The 17,389-nt window shown below is 36.2% G+C and overlaps 1 protein-coding gene across 1 annotated transcript in view; it reads right to left on the bottom strand.

The window, feature by feature from the left end:
* Positions 1-17,389, bottom strand: part of LOC137253823 (fatty acyl-CoA reductase wat) — a 51,859-nt gene that overhangs the window by 24,478 nt on the left and 9,992 nt on the right. The window contains exons 4-5 of the mRNA XM_067791337.1: positions 16,043-16,141; positions 5,559-5,715 (exon numbers count right to left, since the gene is read on the bottom strand). Coding sequence (XP_067647438.1) covers positions 5,559-5,715; positions 16,043-16,141 — 256 coding nt within the window. The remainder of the gene's footprint in view (positions 1-5,558; positions 5,716-16,042; positions 16,142-17,389) is intronic.

Genomic DNA, 17,389 nt, shown 5'->3' on the forward strand with positions numbered 1-17,389 from the left:
ATTGGATGCAGTTTAGCATTTTCTTTTAGTTTTTCGAAATATTTGTTTATGTACAAGCACATATGATAAGTACATATGGTTAAGAAAGGATATCATTTTTGCTGCTCTACACATCATTCTTGTATCAACGAAGAACACAAGAGAGGCATGAATTGACTATATGCACAGGATTAGAGTATACAACCTAGCTTTATGGCGTTGACTCTTTATGAGTCGTCATAAAATCTCACCTCTTCATACTAAAAATAAAACCTAAGGCGCGATAAACTCCGAGGAGATTTGAGGTCGAGCTTCTCTTCCAATTTGCGTTGTGCTCCTTTTAATTTTTCCCACAAATTGGCGGAACGGGAACTACATGCCGACTACGAACGGCAGCTGCAAGACAGATAAATTTTCACTGAGAAGCTTCTCATGGCAGAAATACACTCGGAGTATTTGCCAAACCACTGCTGAGAGGCGACCCTGCTTAAAAAAATTTTCTTCCAATTGAAAAAACTTGTTTCTAAAATTTTCATGTTGCGTTTTCCGTGGCGTGAACCCAGGATCTTCGGTGTGGTATGTGGAGCATGCTACCACCACACATCCACGGCCGCCTCTTCATACATGTATTAATAAAATTTGGGCTACTAAGATGAGCGTTCTTACAAACGCTGACGAATTATTGGTATTGTTGGGATTGTAAGGAAAATTAAATTAAACAATTTTTATTCTTCAAAATGTGAGCCGTTTTCCAAAATTTTTACAAATTTCTTCTTTTTTGACATAGTCAACTTTTGATCGGTCGTGGGTAATGAATTATCGCATTTGCTCAATTTTTCGAATGTTCGTTGTCGAATTATTTTAGAGTTGGCGTGGCCTCAAATCGAGTAAGCTTATTTTCACACAATGTATATATAGTAGCAAGGGAAACCCCTACCCCTAATTTCGATGTGATATCTTTTCCGGCTTTGCATTTACGGCTGAAAAACACTTAAATAATCGTCTTCTTAATGTGGACGGCGCACAGTGATCTTTTTCCATAATTTTTGGTTATATAACATTTTTTTCGTAAAACCTAATTTAAAAAAGTTATGACATTTATAGTAACCGGGTTCCTTATCGACATACCCTAACGAGCATATGTGTACATCTAGGTATTTTTTCAATTTCCAGCAATTTTGGCTTCACTAAAATAATTTTTACTATACAGACTAGTTTATTGGTAGACGTGGTAAAGCAAGGGCAGGGTACAACGAATGGTGGAAATACCGCTAGACGTTGACATTAAATCTACCGCCTCTATAACTGGTGTTAGTGAAAATCTCATTCTCTATAATATTAGGGGCACTTTCATGTGGGTATACAATAAATTTACTAAAGTTCAACATGTACGCAAGGGAAACCATTCGTGTTTACGTCGAACTATATGTATGGTAGTACATGCCTTCAAGTGTGCATACAATTTTAGTACACGGAGCTTCAATAATAGAGCATTTTGGTTCCATTCCTATCGGAAAGTTGTCCGAAGAAGCCGCTGAATCCAGAAAGAAAAATTTTACAGCATATCGTCGAGACCATGCAAGAAAATGATTTATTAGTTATTTCTGATTTATTTCATCGAGGAGATTGAAATTGCCTAGTAAGCATGAGGAAATATCCGAAGAAGTGAAATCTCTACTACTCCTACCGCAAAACCTCGACTATGATACAGAAAACTAAATATTTTAGTTTCTCATATAAAAAAAAAAATTAACGAACACGCTGGAATAGCTAAATTTTTGATTTGAACCTTTTTTGGATTGTTAAATGCAAATTCAACATAAAAAAATTAAATGCATAATATGAATTATTGACCCTATTACGGTATACAACTCAACTTAGTTGGGTTGTAATTAAAACAACTCAACTTTCAGACAACTCATCTCCTGTTTGGTATTACGAATTACAACTTATTTCAGTTGAAGTTGAATTGGTGTTGGCAACCTAGGAAAGTGATGATTTGACAGATAAATGAACAGCGGATCAATTTGTGGCAGAAATTTAAGCATTTGCAAAAGTGATTTTGTTATTACAAGATATTATATGATATGAAATCTATTTTATAATGGCGAAAATGTTGGTGATTGACATGTCCCGAATACGGAAAACATTCGCGTGATCATTCCAATCCCTTGAAACTACCAAGCACCAAGTAAGAAAATGTTTAAGTGACAAATGATGAGCTTCTAATGAAGTTATTTTTGCAGATTTGAAAGGAAGCATTTTGCTCATTACTAAACAAAATTAAGGACCATTTCCGCAAACGCTTTCGAGGGAAGGCTGTACCCTATTTTAAAATTATGCGCCACACTCAGATTCCTTGCTGATGGCAGCTATCAAAAATGCTGTGGAAATGATTATGGTGTTGGACTGGTTTTAGATATTATTGAGAAGCATATTTGTGCGAAGTGGATTAAAACCCAAACAGCAAAAATTGTATTTTACTCTAAAACAGGACTCCCAGGAGTAGTGATAAGTATCAGTGGGACTCATATTCGCATAATTTCACCTATTTTGGCTGCAACCGAACAGCCTCGTCCAACTTCGGAATGTCGTTTCATAAAGTCAAAAAGTTATTCAATTTATTTATATTTATACGTTTTTATTTATTTATATTTATACGTTTTTTCTATAAATGTGTACAAAATTGTTGATTATTGTTTGATTAAAAAAGGTTAAACTACCAGCTTTAATTTTTTTTTTTTTTTTTGGTAACGTTTTATGAGCCCGTGCACCATCTAACTGTTATCAAAGGTGGTATCAAAAGACGCGTTTCGTTTTTAGGATTCGAAAGCGGAAATTAAAAATTTTATTCCTGTCGAAAAATATTTACAAAAACCTTCAAAATGGCCCGAGGGTCCAAAATATGAGGCCCGATCCACAGTTTTTTTGCACAGAACATCTTTCTGCGTTGGCCGCGATTTGTAAAAATAACCCAGGGTGGGTCCAGCGAACCGAAATGATATGACAGAAATTAAATTTTTAATTTTTGTTTTCGGATTTTTAAATCGGAGTTCGAAACGTGTCTTTTGATACCAAGTTTGAAAATTGTTGTTAAAAATTAGGTGGTGAACCGTCTTCTAAAACGTAAAATCTTTTCAAAACAACTGCAAAATTGTATGGACAACTGCTAGTAATCAGTTATAAGATTTTGACGTCTTTGACAACTACACCAATACAAGGTTGTAAACGGTAATGCCACAAAAAGTTGTTAGACTATACAACCCAACTAACATTTTTTTTTTGACAGGTTGAGTTGTAATATTTAATACCAAATTGCGAAATTTCAACCCAACCAGAGTTGAGTTGTAAACGGTAACAGGGGCATATCAAATATTTTTGTTTTTAAATATTACCCAGAATTAAAAAGTGATTCGCAATACTAACATTAAAAAAAAAGACACAAAAAAACACAAAAAAATATTTTTGTTTTTAAATTCTACCCAAAATTAAAAAGTGATTCGGACTACCAAAAAAAAAAAAAACACGAAACTTTTCGAACCATGAAACCGAGTACACTGCATAGTATATATCCCTACCTATATAAATAAATTATTGAAGTTTGAGGAAATGTGAGGAAAATGAGTTAACGGTAAAAATTTGATTTTTCCCATACATAAAATATTTTATTTGCTATAACTTTTTTGTTTAAGACTTTATGAAAAAATACTCATATATAAAAACGTCATGTAATGACACTTAAAATCGATCTCCATCAAAGTTGTTGTGTTATCAACTAATATTTTTTTCATTTTCCTAAGTCCACTGAAAGCTAAATCCAGCCCACTACGCGGCGTGATGCCAATTTTTTTAAATTTTACCAAATTTTTTTCCGTCTTTGGCAATAAACTTTCGCGTTTTTTGTTCTTTATTCGAAATTTCGATATCGATTTTACATATATAAAATGATCAGAGCAATCGCCTTGCAAATGTTAGTACGATATCTTCACCGGCTTTTGAATTATGGCTTGTGAAATTTTTAAATTTATTCTTTTTAATGCGAGTGGTGCTAATTTCCAATATTTTTCCCTTCCCCATTTTCCTAAACTCAACCCACATATCAAGTTGCATCGCTTTGTGGATCTTTGGTAAAAAATTATCGCACTTTTCGAAAAAGTGGGCGTGGTTATAGTTCGACTTCATTTTCAATACTATTCTACTTATTCTGAGTCGAGCCAAATTTTGTTAAGATATCTCAAATTTTACACAAGAAATGCTTTTACCGGATGGACGGACGGACATCGCTCAGTCAAGATCGTTTTCGATGGCGATAGTTTTGATGTAAAGAAGTCGTCTATCTCGATTCTTTTTTGCCATTACGTACTACCCTTATCCAATTAAAGTCATAATAACCTTGCATTCCAGTACACTCTGGGGATAAAAATGACAGCCTTTAAATTTTAAGCTTTAGTTTAGAATAGTAAAAATGAAAGACAAGAGAAATTTTGTTTTTACTTCAATATATTGACGACTGAAATTACTAAATTTCTGAAATTACTATATCTCTACATCATTGTAAAAGTCTACAAGTAGGATATGTAGCAGTACGCACATACACAGCCACGCTCACCTGATAAAATTCTTGTTCTTGTTCGTTTTTTTTTTTTGTGGATGCTATTTGGTACTGTGGCACTTCTTAGGACCAAAAAAAAAGTGTAGCAGCTGCTAACGAAAACTGCGTAACATTATTATTGTTATATTACAAAGAAATATCCTTATTTACTTTCAAACGAGCACTTAATTACATCTCTCTTTAATATCCATATATTTTGAGCAATTTGAATTAATAAATTGTGATACTTTATTAGCGGGGACGATTGCTAAAACACGGCCAAAATCGTCGGGGGAGGTATTAGTAGACGCGTTTTTGCCTCGCTTCCAATAATTCGAATACTTTTTCTCTTTAGACTATTGATAATAGGCCAAAATGCGTCTTTTCATTTCTCTTTACACACTTTTGGTCGGATTATTGCAGTAGACCTTGGTTTCAAACTGTTTTTCGCAGAGAACTTTTAAACGGGTAGAAAAACTTAGCACCCGTGTTTGTATTCTTAATGCTGGAATAACTACGCGTCATACCCCAGTTCAAGACTTTTGTATAATTTTCTGTAGGACCCATATAGGTGCCCTACATTTTCATACTAAATTGGTTCAAAAAAATTTACCATCACAGCAACCCATATCTGATATTCCGCTCAGGCTTTTGTTTCCTTGTGTCGCTTTCTACGACAGCAACCCCGGTAATTTTGACACTTCGTTCAGTGTCAAACGCTTGTTCCACACAGGTTCCACTGAGTTGCACACTGACCGAAGTGTCAAACTGTAGTGTGTTAGAAAGAGAAAGGAATTGTTTCCTTCTCATACATATCATACTTCTAAACCTGTACTATGTCTCTACATAACTGGAAAATTTTGTTGGCCCAGTAAAAGGCCACTAAGATTTGTCTGCTTTAAAATAAAAGACTTCAAATATCATTAAATTATGTATCATATTATAGAGAAGATCCGATGTTATGCATTATTTTCTTTATTTTACTTACCAATGGGTGGCCGAAAAATTCCAGCAGGCAAATAAAATGCGCGATGATTGACTAAATTTTCAGCACACTTTTTGGTCATTGTGTATGTGTTTGGCATTTCACCAATTAGACAATGACGAAATTTTTCCAAAGTCTCATCGTCAAAAATGCGAAATATCTAAAAAGTGATTAAAAGTCGAAATTTTATTAAAATATATAATGAGTATATTAGGGTGGTCTTCTATCAAATAAAAAGTTTTTTTAATCTTCCCGTTTCTGTTGCTAAAGCTGGAGTCATTGGTGCCGTATGTCGTATCGCTGTATCCGTATCCCTAACGTAATCAGCTGTTTATCGTTACGACGGTAAACCAAAACCCAATTGGTTGGCTACGATACGGTTACGACTTTAGCGGCACCAATAATCGATTGCATTGATTCTCATAAGGTTGGTCGAATCAGCTGTTAAAAGGTTACCGATACGGTTACCGATAAAGCACCAATGTCTCCAGTTTAATGTCCAAAGCAATTTCAATAATGCTGTTAGCTCTGCCGAAGTGCCATGCGCTACTAACACTGCTAATGCCGGCGCTAACATTTCTATGAACACTGCCTCTTCTCATGCTGTTAATAACCAAAATATTGTAAATGATAGCAACACTGCGCGTAATTTAAATGGTAATGACGCTGTATCGAATAACGATAACATTTTTGATGTTGCTGGAAATTTGGGTGATACTAATTTAGATCCGGCTGGTCCTAGGTTGGTTACTGCCCTGCCGCCCCGACGGGCAATTTTCGTATCAAGATTGCATTCATCTCTGACGGAGTCTGATGTGGTTAATTATATCTTAGCTAAGATTAATAGTACAGGTTCCATTAACATTAGTGCTCATAAATTTGTTTTTAAGTATGTGAGGGATTTTTCTTCATTTAAAATATCAGTTCCAGATGTATATTTTGATATCGTTCTTGACAAATCTTTTTGGCCTATACATTCGGAGGTTGAGCCTCGCGCACGTATAGTTTTAAAAAACTTGATTACCAGCCCTGCCAATACGATTCAAAAGCAACTATTCACTATCAGAATGTTCGTGGTTTACGTTCCAAATTAAATGCGTTTTACCTTAACAGTTTTACTTTTACAGCGGAAGTGATTGCTTTCACAGAGACTTGGCTAAAACCTGGTTATTTAAATTCAGAGTTATTTTCAAATGACTACGTTGTTTTTCGTTGTGATCGTCAGTCGAGAGCAGGCGGTGTCCTGATAGCTGTATTGTCCAGTATTTCTACTGAATTGTTGAGCTATGAGGACGTGCTTGGCATTGAATTCATAGCTGTAAAGCTCTTGTTCCCGAATTTTTATACTCAGTTGAGCAGAGCTCACAGAGTATATTAAGTTTGATTGGATAACGGTTGGTTGTACATATATAAAGGAATCGAGATAGATATAGACTTCCATATATCAAAATAATCAGGATCGAAAAAAAATTTGATTGAGCCATGTCCGTCCGTCCGTCCGTCCGTCCGTCCGTCCGTTAACACGATAACTTGAGTAAATTTTGAGGTATCTTGATGAAATTTGGTATGTAGGTTCCTGAGTACTCATCTCAGATCGCTATTTAAAATGAACGATATCGGACTATAACCACGCACACTTTTTCGATATCGAAAATTTCGAAAAACCGAAAAAGTGCGATAATTCATTACGAAAGACAGATAAAGCGACGAAACTTGGTAGATGGGTTGACGTTATGACGTAAAATAGAAAATTAGTAAGAGTTTGGCCAATGGGCGTGGCACCGCCCACTTTTACAAGAAGGTAATTTAAAAGTTTTGCAAGCTGTAATTTGGCAGTCGTTCAAGATATCATGATGAAATTTGGCAGGAACGTTACTACTATTACTATATATGTTCTAAATAAAAATTAGCAAAATTGGATGAAGAACACGCCCACTTTTTAAAAAAAAATTTTTTTAAATTCAAATTTTAACAAAAAATTCAATATCTTTACTGTATATAAGTAAATTAAGTCAAACTTCAACTCCAGTAATGATATGATGCAACAAAATACAAAAATAAAAGAAAATTTCAAAATGGGCGTGGCTCCGCCCATTTTCATTTAGTTTGTCTAGAATACTTTTATTGCCATAAGTCGAACAAAAATTTACCAATCCTTCTCAAATTTGGTAAGAGCATAGACTCTATGACGGTAACTGTTCTCTGTGAAAATGGGCGAAATCGGTGGAAGTCACGCCCAGTTTTTATACACAGTCCACCGTCTGTCCTTCCGCTCGGCCGTTAACACAATAACTTGAGCAAAATCCGATATATCTTTACTAAACTAAGCCCACGTACTTATCTGAACTCACTTTATCTTGGTATAAAAAATGGCCGAAATCCGACCATAACCACGCCCACTTTATCGATATCGAAAATTACGAAAAATGAAAAAATTCCATAATTCTATACCAAATACGAAAAAAGGGATGAAACAGGGTAACTGGATTGGTTTATTGACGCAAAATATAACTTTGGAAAAACTTTGTAAAATGGGTGTGACACCTACCACTTAAGTAGAAGAAAATGAAAAAGTTCTACAAGGCGAAATCAAAAGCCCTTGGAATCTTGGCAGGAATACTGTTAGTGGCTTTGCATATATAAATAAATTAGCAGTACCCGACAGATGATTTTCTGGATCACCTGGTCCACATTTTGGTCGATATCGCGAGAACGCCTTCACATATACACCTAAGGGCCACTCGCTTTTAAAACCCTCATTAATACCTTTAATTTGATATCCATATCGTACAAACACATACTAGAGTCACCCCTGTCCCACCCTAATGGCGATATCTCGAAAAGGCGTCCACCTATATACCTAATACCTACTCCCTCTTAAAATGCTCAGTAACAACTTTCGTTTGATACCCATATCGTACAAACATTTTATAGTCACCCCTGGCCCACCCTAATGGCGATATCTCGAAAAGGCGTCCACCTATAGACCTAATGTCCACTCCCTCTTAAAATGCTCAGTAACACCTTTCGTTTGATACCCATATCGTACAAACATTCTAGAGTCACCCCTGGCCCACCCTAATGGCGATATCTCGAAAAGGCGTCCACCTATAGACCTAATGCCCACTCCCTCTTAAAATGCTCAGTAACACCTTTCGTTGGATACCCATATCGTACAAACATTCTAGAGTCACACCTGGCCCACCCTAATGGCGATATCTCGAAAAGGCGTCCACCTATAGACCTAATTCCCACTCCCTCTTAAAATGCTCAGTAACACCTTTCGTTTGATACCCATATCGTACAAACATTCTAGAGTCACCCTTGGTCCACCTTTATGGCGATATCTCGAAAAGGCGTCCACCTATAGAACTAATGATTACTCCCTTTTAAAATATTCATTACCACCTTTCATTTGATACCCATATCGTACAAACACATTCTAGAGTCACCCTGGCCCACCCTAATGGCGATATCTCGAAAAGGCGTCCACCTATAGACCTAATGGCCACTCCCTCTTAAAATGCTCAGTAACACCTTTCGCTTGATACCCATATCGTACAAACATTCTAGAGTCACCCCTGGCCCACCCTAATGGCGATATCTCGAAAGGGCGTCCACCTATAGACCTAATGCCCACTCCCTCTTAAAATGCTCAGTAACACCTTTCATTTGATACCCATATCGTACAAACATTCTAGAGTCACCCCTGTCCCACCCTAATGGCGAAATCTCGAAAGGGCGTCCACCTATAGACCTAGTGCTTACTCCCTCTTAAAATGCTCAGTAACACCTTTCGTTTGATGCCCATATCGTACAAACACATTCTAGCCCTAGAAGCCTAACCTATTTTAGTAATACATAAAGCATAAACATACGTCTCAGAGGCTTACATGTACTAATAATAACCTCTAAGATAAATTCTGCTTAGTTATATAGTTTTTTTTTAATGAAGTTTTAGATCGGAATACAAACTATTAATAAAACACATTTTCTATAAAATAAAATTAATTCAAACATATTTATTATCACAAAAAATAACGAACATAAAAACCAGGTGCATAGAAAATAAAGTTAAACAATTTAGAAAACAAAAAAAAAAACAGTTCATTATTTTACTAAAATGGTTTGTTTTACTTATTTGTAATGTAATCAGTCTTTGGATGACTAGATACATATATATGTATATATAATTTAGGAGCAGTCTACACATACATCATGTTTGTGCTCACAACATATTGGTTTTTTGCACTTATAGCACACTATTTTTGACATCCTCTTTTTTTGTAGGAGCAGAAACAACAATATTTTCGTTTTTTAGGTTCTGATTCTTCTGATTGAGAATTATCGTGTGTACTTGTAGGATCGCCGAGAATTGTACCTATATTGTCTCGCACAGACCTGATCAAAGTTGGGCCTTGAAGCCTTTCTTCCATCCATGGTTTCATCAAATCTGTAGATAGTTGCTTCATGTATTATCTGCGATTCAAAGGCTTTTTATTATTTGCCGCCATGTTGTGACTATAAATTATAGCACTGTTTACAAATGAAATGTTCAGAATGCCGTAAAATACAGCCATTGGCCATCTATTTGTCTTACGGCTGCATGACATTGACGAACACATCTGATCAAATGAATCTACCCCTCCTTTTGTTTGGTTGTAGAAATGAATCATGTCTGGTTTTCCACTTGAATGATTAATTATTGCGTCTTCATCACAAGAGGACAATAAGTAAACCATCTTTGAGGGCTTTGGCTTATAAGACACCAGTGTCAGTGGCCCATCAAAGCAAAACATAGAAGTACAGCAGATCGGGATCTTGAATTTTTAAGTTTTTCAGGTTTTTCTCTCTTATTAGAACGTATTGTGCCAACTATAGTCATTTTGTAAGGCGGTTGAAGAAGGTTTTTAGCCAGGGGAACTGATGTGAACCAGTTATCACATGTTATGCTCCTATTAGAACCATGAATGGTTTTCGACAATTTTTTTACATAAAATTCACCAAGTGGAATGCCTCCACTATTTGTGGTTCTTCCAGTATATGGATCCGCATCAATCATGTACTTGTACGTTGCGTCGCACATCATCGGAAACTTGATTCCATACTTGCTGGGCTTATTCGGAATGTAAATCCGGAAGGGGCATCTGCCTCTAAACCCTAGTAACTGCTCATCAATTGTTACTTCCGATCCAGGAATGTAATTGTTTCGGCATTGCTTTATAAACATTTCCCAAACATTTCTAGCTGGAACGAATGCGTCATTTGGTCGAAGCATCGGACGCAAGGTTTTATCGTCCATTCTTAGACATCTAGATAAAAACTCAAATCTTTCTTTACTCATTACTGAAACGTACCGTGTGCCAGAAAAAGTAGAATCAAACAATTCGTCTGTTGAAAGGTGGTTATCCTTCATGACAGCAGTCAGAGATAGAATGCCTATAAATGCACGAATCTCTAAGTATTGAGTGTCTTTATAAGTCGCTGTTGTTTTTGATATATTTTGTCTTTTAATTATCATTTCGACATTGGTCCATTTAACAATTTCATTTAAAATTTCGTCTGTTATGAAGAGATTGAAAATATGCGTGGGATCAAATATATTTTTGCATGTGCTTGCTGGACCCCGAGATGCGCGAACTATATTCATTGCTTTTGTTCTGTGAGATAATGTGGCCTTACGGGTTGACCAAATATGCCCATTCTTACCACGAATAATTTTGTCAGAAATATGATGTATTCGTTCGGAACTGAAAGTAACTGAAACGTCGGCAGCATCGATATCTTCTTCAGTGCAGGAATTTACTTGTGTATCCTCACTATCACAACTGTTTTCATCATTGTTTTCAACATTCTGGAGACAGTTCTCCTCTCCTTCTTCTTCTGAAGCTGAATCGTCTGCAGTTATGTTATCTTCTTCGCATAGGATGGAAAAAATATCGTCAACGTTCAATTTATTATATCGTGACATATTCACAAGTTCTATAAGATATGTACATACAGAAATAATGAGCATAAAACACCCAAATATTAATATATCCAATCGTGATGAAAACTTACATAAAGCCTAAACATACGTCTCGTAGGCGTGTTATACGTGAAAAACTCAAAAATGGTTAAGTTTGAATTAGCGAAAAGTGCGCGCTCAGCAAGCATCAACCGACTACTGACTTGACGAAAAAGCACGAGGTGTTAACTTAAACAGTTTAAAAAAGAAAGAGAGTTTTAAAATCAATGTACGCTTCGCAGGCGTAGGTTAGGCTTCTAGGGCTAGAGTCACCCCTGGCCCACCCTAATGACGATATCTCGAAAAGGCGTCCACCTATAGACCTCATGCCCACTCCCTCTTAAAATGGTCAGTAACACCTTTCGTTTGATACCCATATCGTACAAACATTCTAGAGTCACCCTTGGTCCACCTTTATGGCGATATCTCGAAAAGGCGTCCACCTATAGAACTAAGGATTACTCCCTTTTAAAATACTCATTACCATCTTTCATTTGATACCCATATCATACAAACACATTCTAGAGTCACCCCTGGCCCACCCTGATGTCGACATTTCGAAAAGGCGTCCACCTATAGACCTAATGCCCACTCCCTCTTAAAATGCTCAGTAAAACTTTTCGTTTGATACCCATATCGTACAAACACATTCTAGAGACACCCCTGGTCCACCTTTATGGCGATATCTCGAAACGGCGTCCACCTATGGAACTAAGGATCACTCCTTTTCAAAATACTCATTAACAGCTTTCATTTGATACCCATATCGTACAAACATATTCTAGAGTCACCCCTGGTCCACCTTTATGGCGATTTCTCGAAAAGGCGTTCACCGATAGAACTAAAGCCCATTCCCTTTTAAAATACTTATTACCACCTTTCATTTGATACCCATATCGTACAAACACATTCTAGAGTCACCCCCGGTCCACCTTAATGGGGATATCTCGAAAAGGCGTCCACCGATAGACCTAAGGCCCACTCCCTCTTAAAATGCTCAGTAACACCTTTCATTTGATACCCATATCGTACAAACAAATTCTAGAGTCAGCTCTGGTCCACCTTTATGGCGATATCCCTAAATGGCGTCCATTCATAGAACTATGGCCTACTCTCTCTTAAAATAATCTTTAATACCTTTCATTTGATACACATGTCATACAACCACATTCCAGGGTTACCCCAGGTTCATTTTCCTTATTTTGTCTCCATAGCTCTCAACTGAGTATGTAATGTTCGGTTACACCCGAACTTAGCCTTCCTTACTTGTTTCTTATATATTTCTTGTTCCTACATACCGCCTCGGTCAGATATGTACGTTTATGATTGCCATAAAGCAATTATCCACAGCCTACATTCTCGTTTGCGTGATAACGATCGCCTAGTGGTTCTTGGGGACTTTAATTTATCATACGTTATTTGGATTGGCAATGATGATTCAAACTTTTTGACTCCTGTTACACAGCATGATTTTATTCGTTTGCTTATAGAATTGCCGCTAGTTCAGATTAATAATGTGGTTAACTCTAAAAATAAGTTGTTAGATTTAGTTTTTGGTGATAGTTCAATAGGTACTTGTCTCAGTCGAATCCCTGCCTTATCCCTGCCTGAAGATCCCTTGCACCCCACACTTGAGGTTACACTGTACAATTTACCGCCTACGATTAATTTTATGAAAGTGTCATGCCGTTCTCGTTCGAGATGTTTTAAAAAGGCTAACTTTGATTTGCTTAATCAACTGTTAGCTTCCCACGATTGGTCTGACCTTTATGCTTGTACTGATGTTGAGGCTGCCACGTTTTTTTTTTTATAGTTACCTAAATGACTTTATTAATCGTTGCGTTCCGGTTCATTTTGTTAAGGCTAAAAGTAGTAAACGACCTTGATTCTCGAGGCAACCTGCTAACCTAAACAATATTAAATCGAGGCTCTATAAGCGTTTTAAAAGATCTGGTCCTTCTGAAGATTTTTCTAAATATTTAGTTGCCCGTTCTAATTTCCAACGCCTGAATCAAAACTGCTACAAGTCGTATTTAACAAGATGCAAAATTAAGTTTTTTAACAATCCTAATCGCAAATCTTCGGGATTTCCATCATCTTTGTCTTTGGGTGGCAAGAATGCTAGCCTTGACCATGATATTGCCGACTTATTTGCAGACTTTTTCAAATCGACCTATTCGTCAACCTGTACCCAAACCGGTAGTTATACGTTCGAAATAGTTAGTTCTAACTGTATTCTCAATCCAGTCATTGATAGTGCCACTGTACTTCAGAGTTGTTTAGCTCTGAAACCAATTTTTTCTCCAGGGCCCGATGGTATTCCTGGCTTTGTGCTTAAGTTCTGTGCTGTGAACTTAACAGAACCGATCGTAAAATTGTTCAATTTATCTTTGCAATCGGCGTCATTTCCATCAATTTGGAAACAGTCATTTATCATACCTCTGCACAAGAAAGGTAGTAGATCTAATATTGAGAATTATAGGGGAATTGCTAAGCTTTCAGCTATTCCTAAAACCTTTGAACAAATAATTACCTGTCAGCTTCAACATTGGTGTACTTCCATATTGTCACCCTTTCAGCATGGGTTTGTGAGTTGTAGATCAACCACCATAAACCTACTTGAGTTTACCTCTTTAGTTCGGGATGGTTTTTTGGCTAGCAAGCAAACAGATGTAATTTATTCGGATTTTAGTAAAGCTTTTGATTCAGTGAATCACGAACTTCTGATTCTGAAGCTTGATTTACTGGGCTTTCCGAAGAATCTGACTCATGGCTCTCAAGCTATCTTTCAAATAGAACCCAAAAGGTGCTTTATAAAAATATTATTTCAAAATCAATTAATGTTACCTCTGGTGTACCTCAGTGCAGTCATTTAGTACCATTGCTTTTTACTCTTTTTATTAATGATCTGACACAGATTTTGAAACATTCACGAGCTCTAATGTATGCCGATGATGTAAAAATTTGCTATACATGCTTGCCTTCGGATTTAACTTGCTCAAATCTACTTCAGGTTGATTTGGACTCATTTCAACGGTGGTGTACAATAAATGCATTAGTTCTAAACTGTTCCAAATGTAAGTTCATGACATTTCATCGCGTGAAGCCTGTCCTGTCATCTTATGCACTTTATGGCACTCTTATGGAGCGTATATCTTCGATTAACGATTTAAGGGGTTCTGTTTGACTCGAAACTGAGCTTCAATTCACATATTTCAGCTATTACTAATAAAGCAAGGGGTACCCTTGGTTTTGTTAAACGCTGACCTAAGGAGTTCAAAGATCCGTATCTGACCAAAGTCCTCTACACTTCGCTGGTCCGCCCAATACTTGAGTATTGCTCGTGTGTTTGGTGTCCATTATATATTACTCATATAAAGCGTATTGAGTCTGTGCAGAAACAATTTTTAATTTTTGCTCTACGGGCCTTTAACTGGGACTCAACTCTTCATCTTCCGTCTTATAGAAGTAGACTTCTTCTCATTAATTTGCCAACTTTGGAAAATCGTAGAATATTACTCGGGGTAATGTTCCTGCATAAGCTAATTGTAGGTGAGGTTGACTCCTCTGAGCTGCTAAGCCGATTGAACTTTGCAGTTCCTGCTAGGGTGCCCAGACACTACGTGCCCTTCCAATTACTCCTGTGTCGTATAAATTTTGGCAAAATGATCCTATACGTGTTTGGTGCTCGTACTATAACGACTTGTATAATTGCATTAGTATCGAATGTTCGTTTGTTGCCTTACGCAATGCTATACTTTTCAGTCTCAACTGATATCTTAAAGTTTACTTGTTTAATTTGTAATGATAGTTTAATTTTAGTTCTTGTTCAATGTTAAACAAAATTGTAAATTTTTAATTAATTCCATTTTTAATTCTATACTTGTATATATTTTTACGCTATCTTTTTTTTTTATGTTACTTTCCTTTGTATTTTGTTAGTCGACCACTCTTGTTAGTTGACTTTAAATAATTAAATAAATAAATAAAATAAATAAATAAATAATTTGGTCCCAGTTGTTGAAGATATTTAAGGGGTCTCGCACAGGCGTCAAAGATATTTTTATGATTACACCTTCAATTAATACTTTTATCTAAAATAGGCGATATCGGATAACAATTTTGTGCTCGGATTAAAAATGCATAAGCATGTCGTACAGGGGTTAAGGTTCAGGTTACCTTAGGAAAATGCGATATATTAAAATCTGAACTCTAACCACTGTGCTTCGGCTCTCAGCTGTTTCTAATTTGAACCGAATTATATGCATAAGCTGTATCGTCTGCTATGAATTTATCATTTTTGGGTATGAGATACAAAAAAAATTTTAAATTTTTTTAACATGGAAAAAAATATCTTTATGGCCCCTGTACGATCTCCCTTCATTTTTTCATCTAACTTTTCATAGGAAATTTTTACTTTGATTTAGAAGGGGTGAAATTAATACAATAAGTTTCATTCAACTCAATTCATGCTAAATACCTGCATAATTTTTTCATATCCAATATCATTCTCGTAAACGCGCTCCTTGATGAACTTGCGATTACAATTGCAATAAAGTGTTGAAATGTGTACAAGTGCCTAGAAAGGAAAAATAATTTTAAAATCTCTATATCACTGCATTACATATTTAGTGTTTGATCCACTCCATGGTGTGGAGGTAGCGTTCTTCGCCCACTACACCGACGATGCTAAACTCACCTCCCTCCCGGGCAAAGCAACATCAAAATTTTAGCAACAAGTTCTTCAATTAAAAGAAGGTTTTTTTAAATGGTGTCGCCCCTCATCAGGGTATTTTTCTGCCATGAAAAGCTTCTCAGCGAGGACTCATCTGCCTTGCAGATGCCGTTCGAATTCGTCATAAAACATGAAGACCCGTCCCGGAAATTTTTAGGAAAAATTAAAAAGGAACACATTGGAAGAGAAGCTCGGCCTAAAATGTCTTCGGAGGTTATCGCGCCTTAAATTTATTTAGATATTTATTTTATTCCTTAGTCTAAATATAGAATTCAAAATTAATAGTTTTCTCTTATTATTAAATTATGCCATATTTAAGCTAGTATCGGGTAACTTGGTAGATGTCACTTTATATGTATAATGAGATTTGAAATAATTTAGTCAGGATACCCGCACAAAAGCTACCACAATACAATTTTTAGATTAAAATTCAGTAAGGGCGACCTAAAATTCTAATTGCAAAATTTTTAAAAGGGGCATACCAACGCCTATTAAGGCGAGCCCAACTTATGGAAAGAATGAACATTATATCTTGGCAGACATCCAAAAACGGTTGACAGGTTGAAGAAGTTAATTTTTAACTTGATTGCCAACAAAAAAAAAACATTAATGCGATCATGCTTTTTTCTTAGTTAATGTTAGTTTTTTACAATGGGGACAGTATTCATTATTATAACTTTAAACGTTCTCAAAATATCACTACCGAATTCTGATTAAAAGCTCCTTCAATAAAACAGTAATGCCACACCCTCTCTTAAAAATTTTAATGCGAAATTAGTAACTTTCATATGGGCAGCCCAAGAGCCATATTTTATTACGATAGCTTAATCGGTTTATAAAGGTTTCATTTCCCTGAAAAACGGCGCCGCTTATTACGACCATTAGCGTATAGCGGTGGGAAAAAACGTTGATGAACTAGTTTATACTGCAATAACGGCCGTAATATTTATGACCCTTCCGCTATATTTCGCTACGCTGAACTTCACCGTCCTCTAAGTTTCCACATAATTAGTTTTACATTGCTACCTTTTTTGACAATGCGCTCTACTGCTATGTTGAGGCTACTATATAACGGCACCGCATTCGAGGAAA

The sequence above is a fragment of the Eurosta solidaginis genome, chromosome 5, assembly GCF_040869045.1.
Source record: "Eurosta solidaginis isolate ZX-2024a chromosome 5, ASM4086904v1, whole genome shotgun sequence".
NCBI lineage: Eukaryota > Metazoa > Arthropoda > Insecta > Diptera > Tephritidae > Eurosta > Eurosta solidaginis.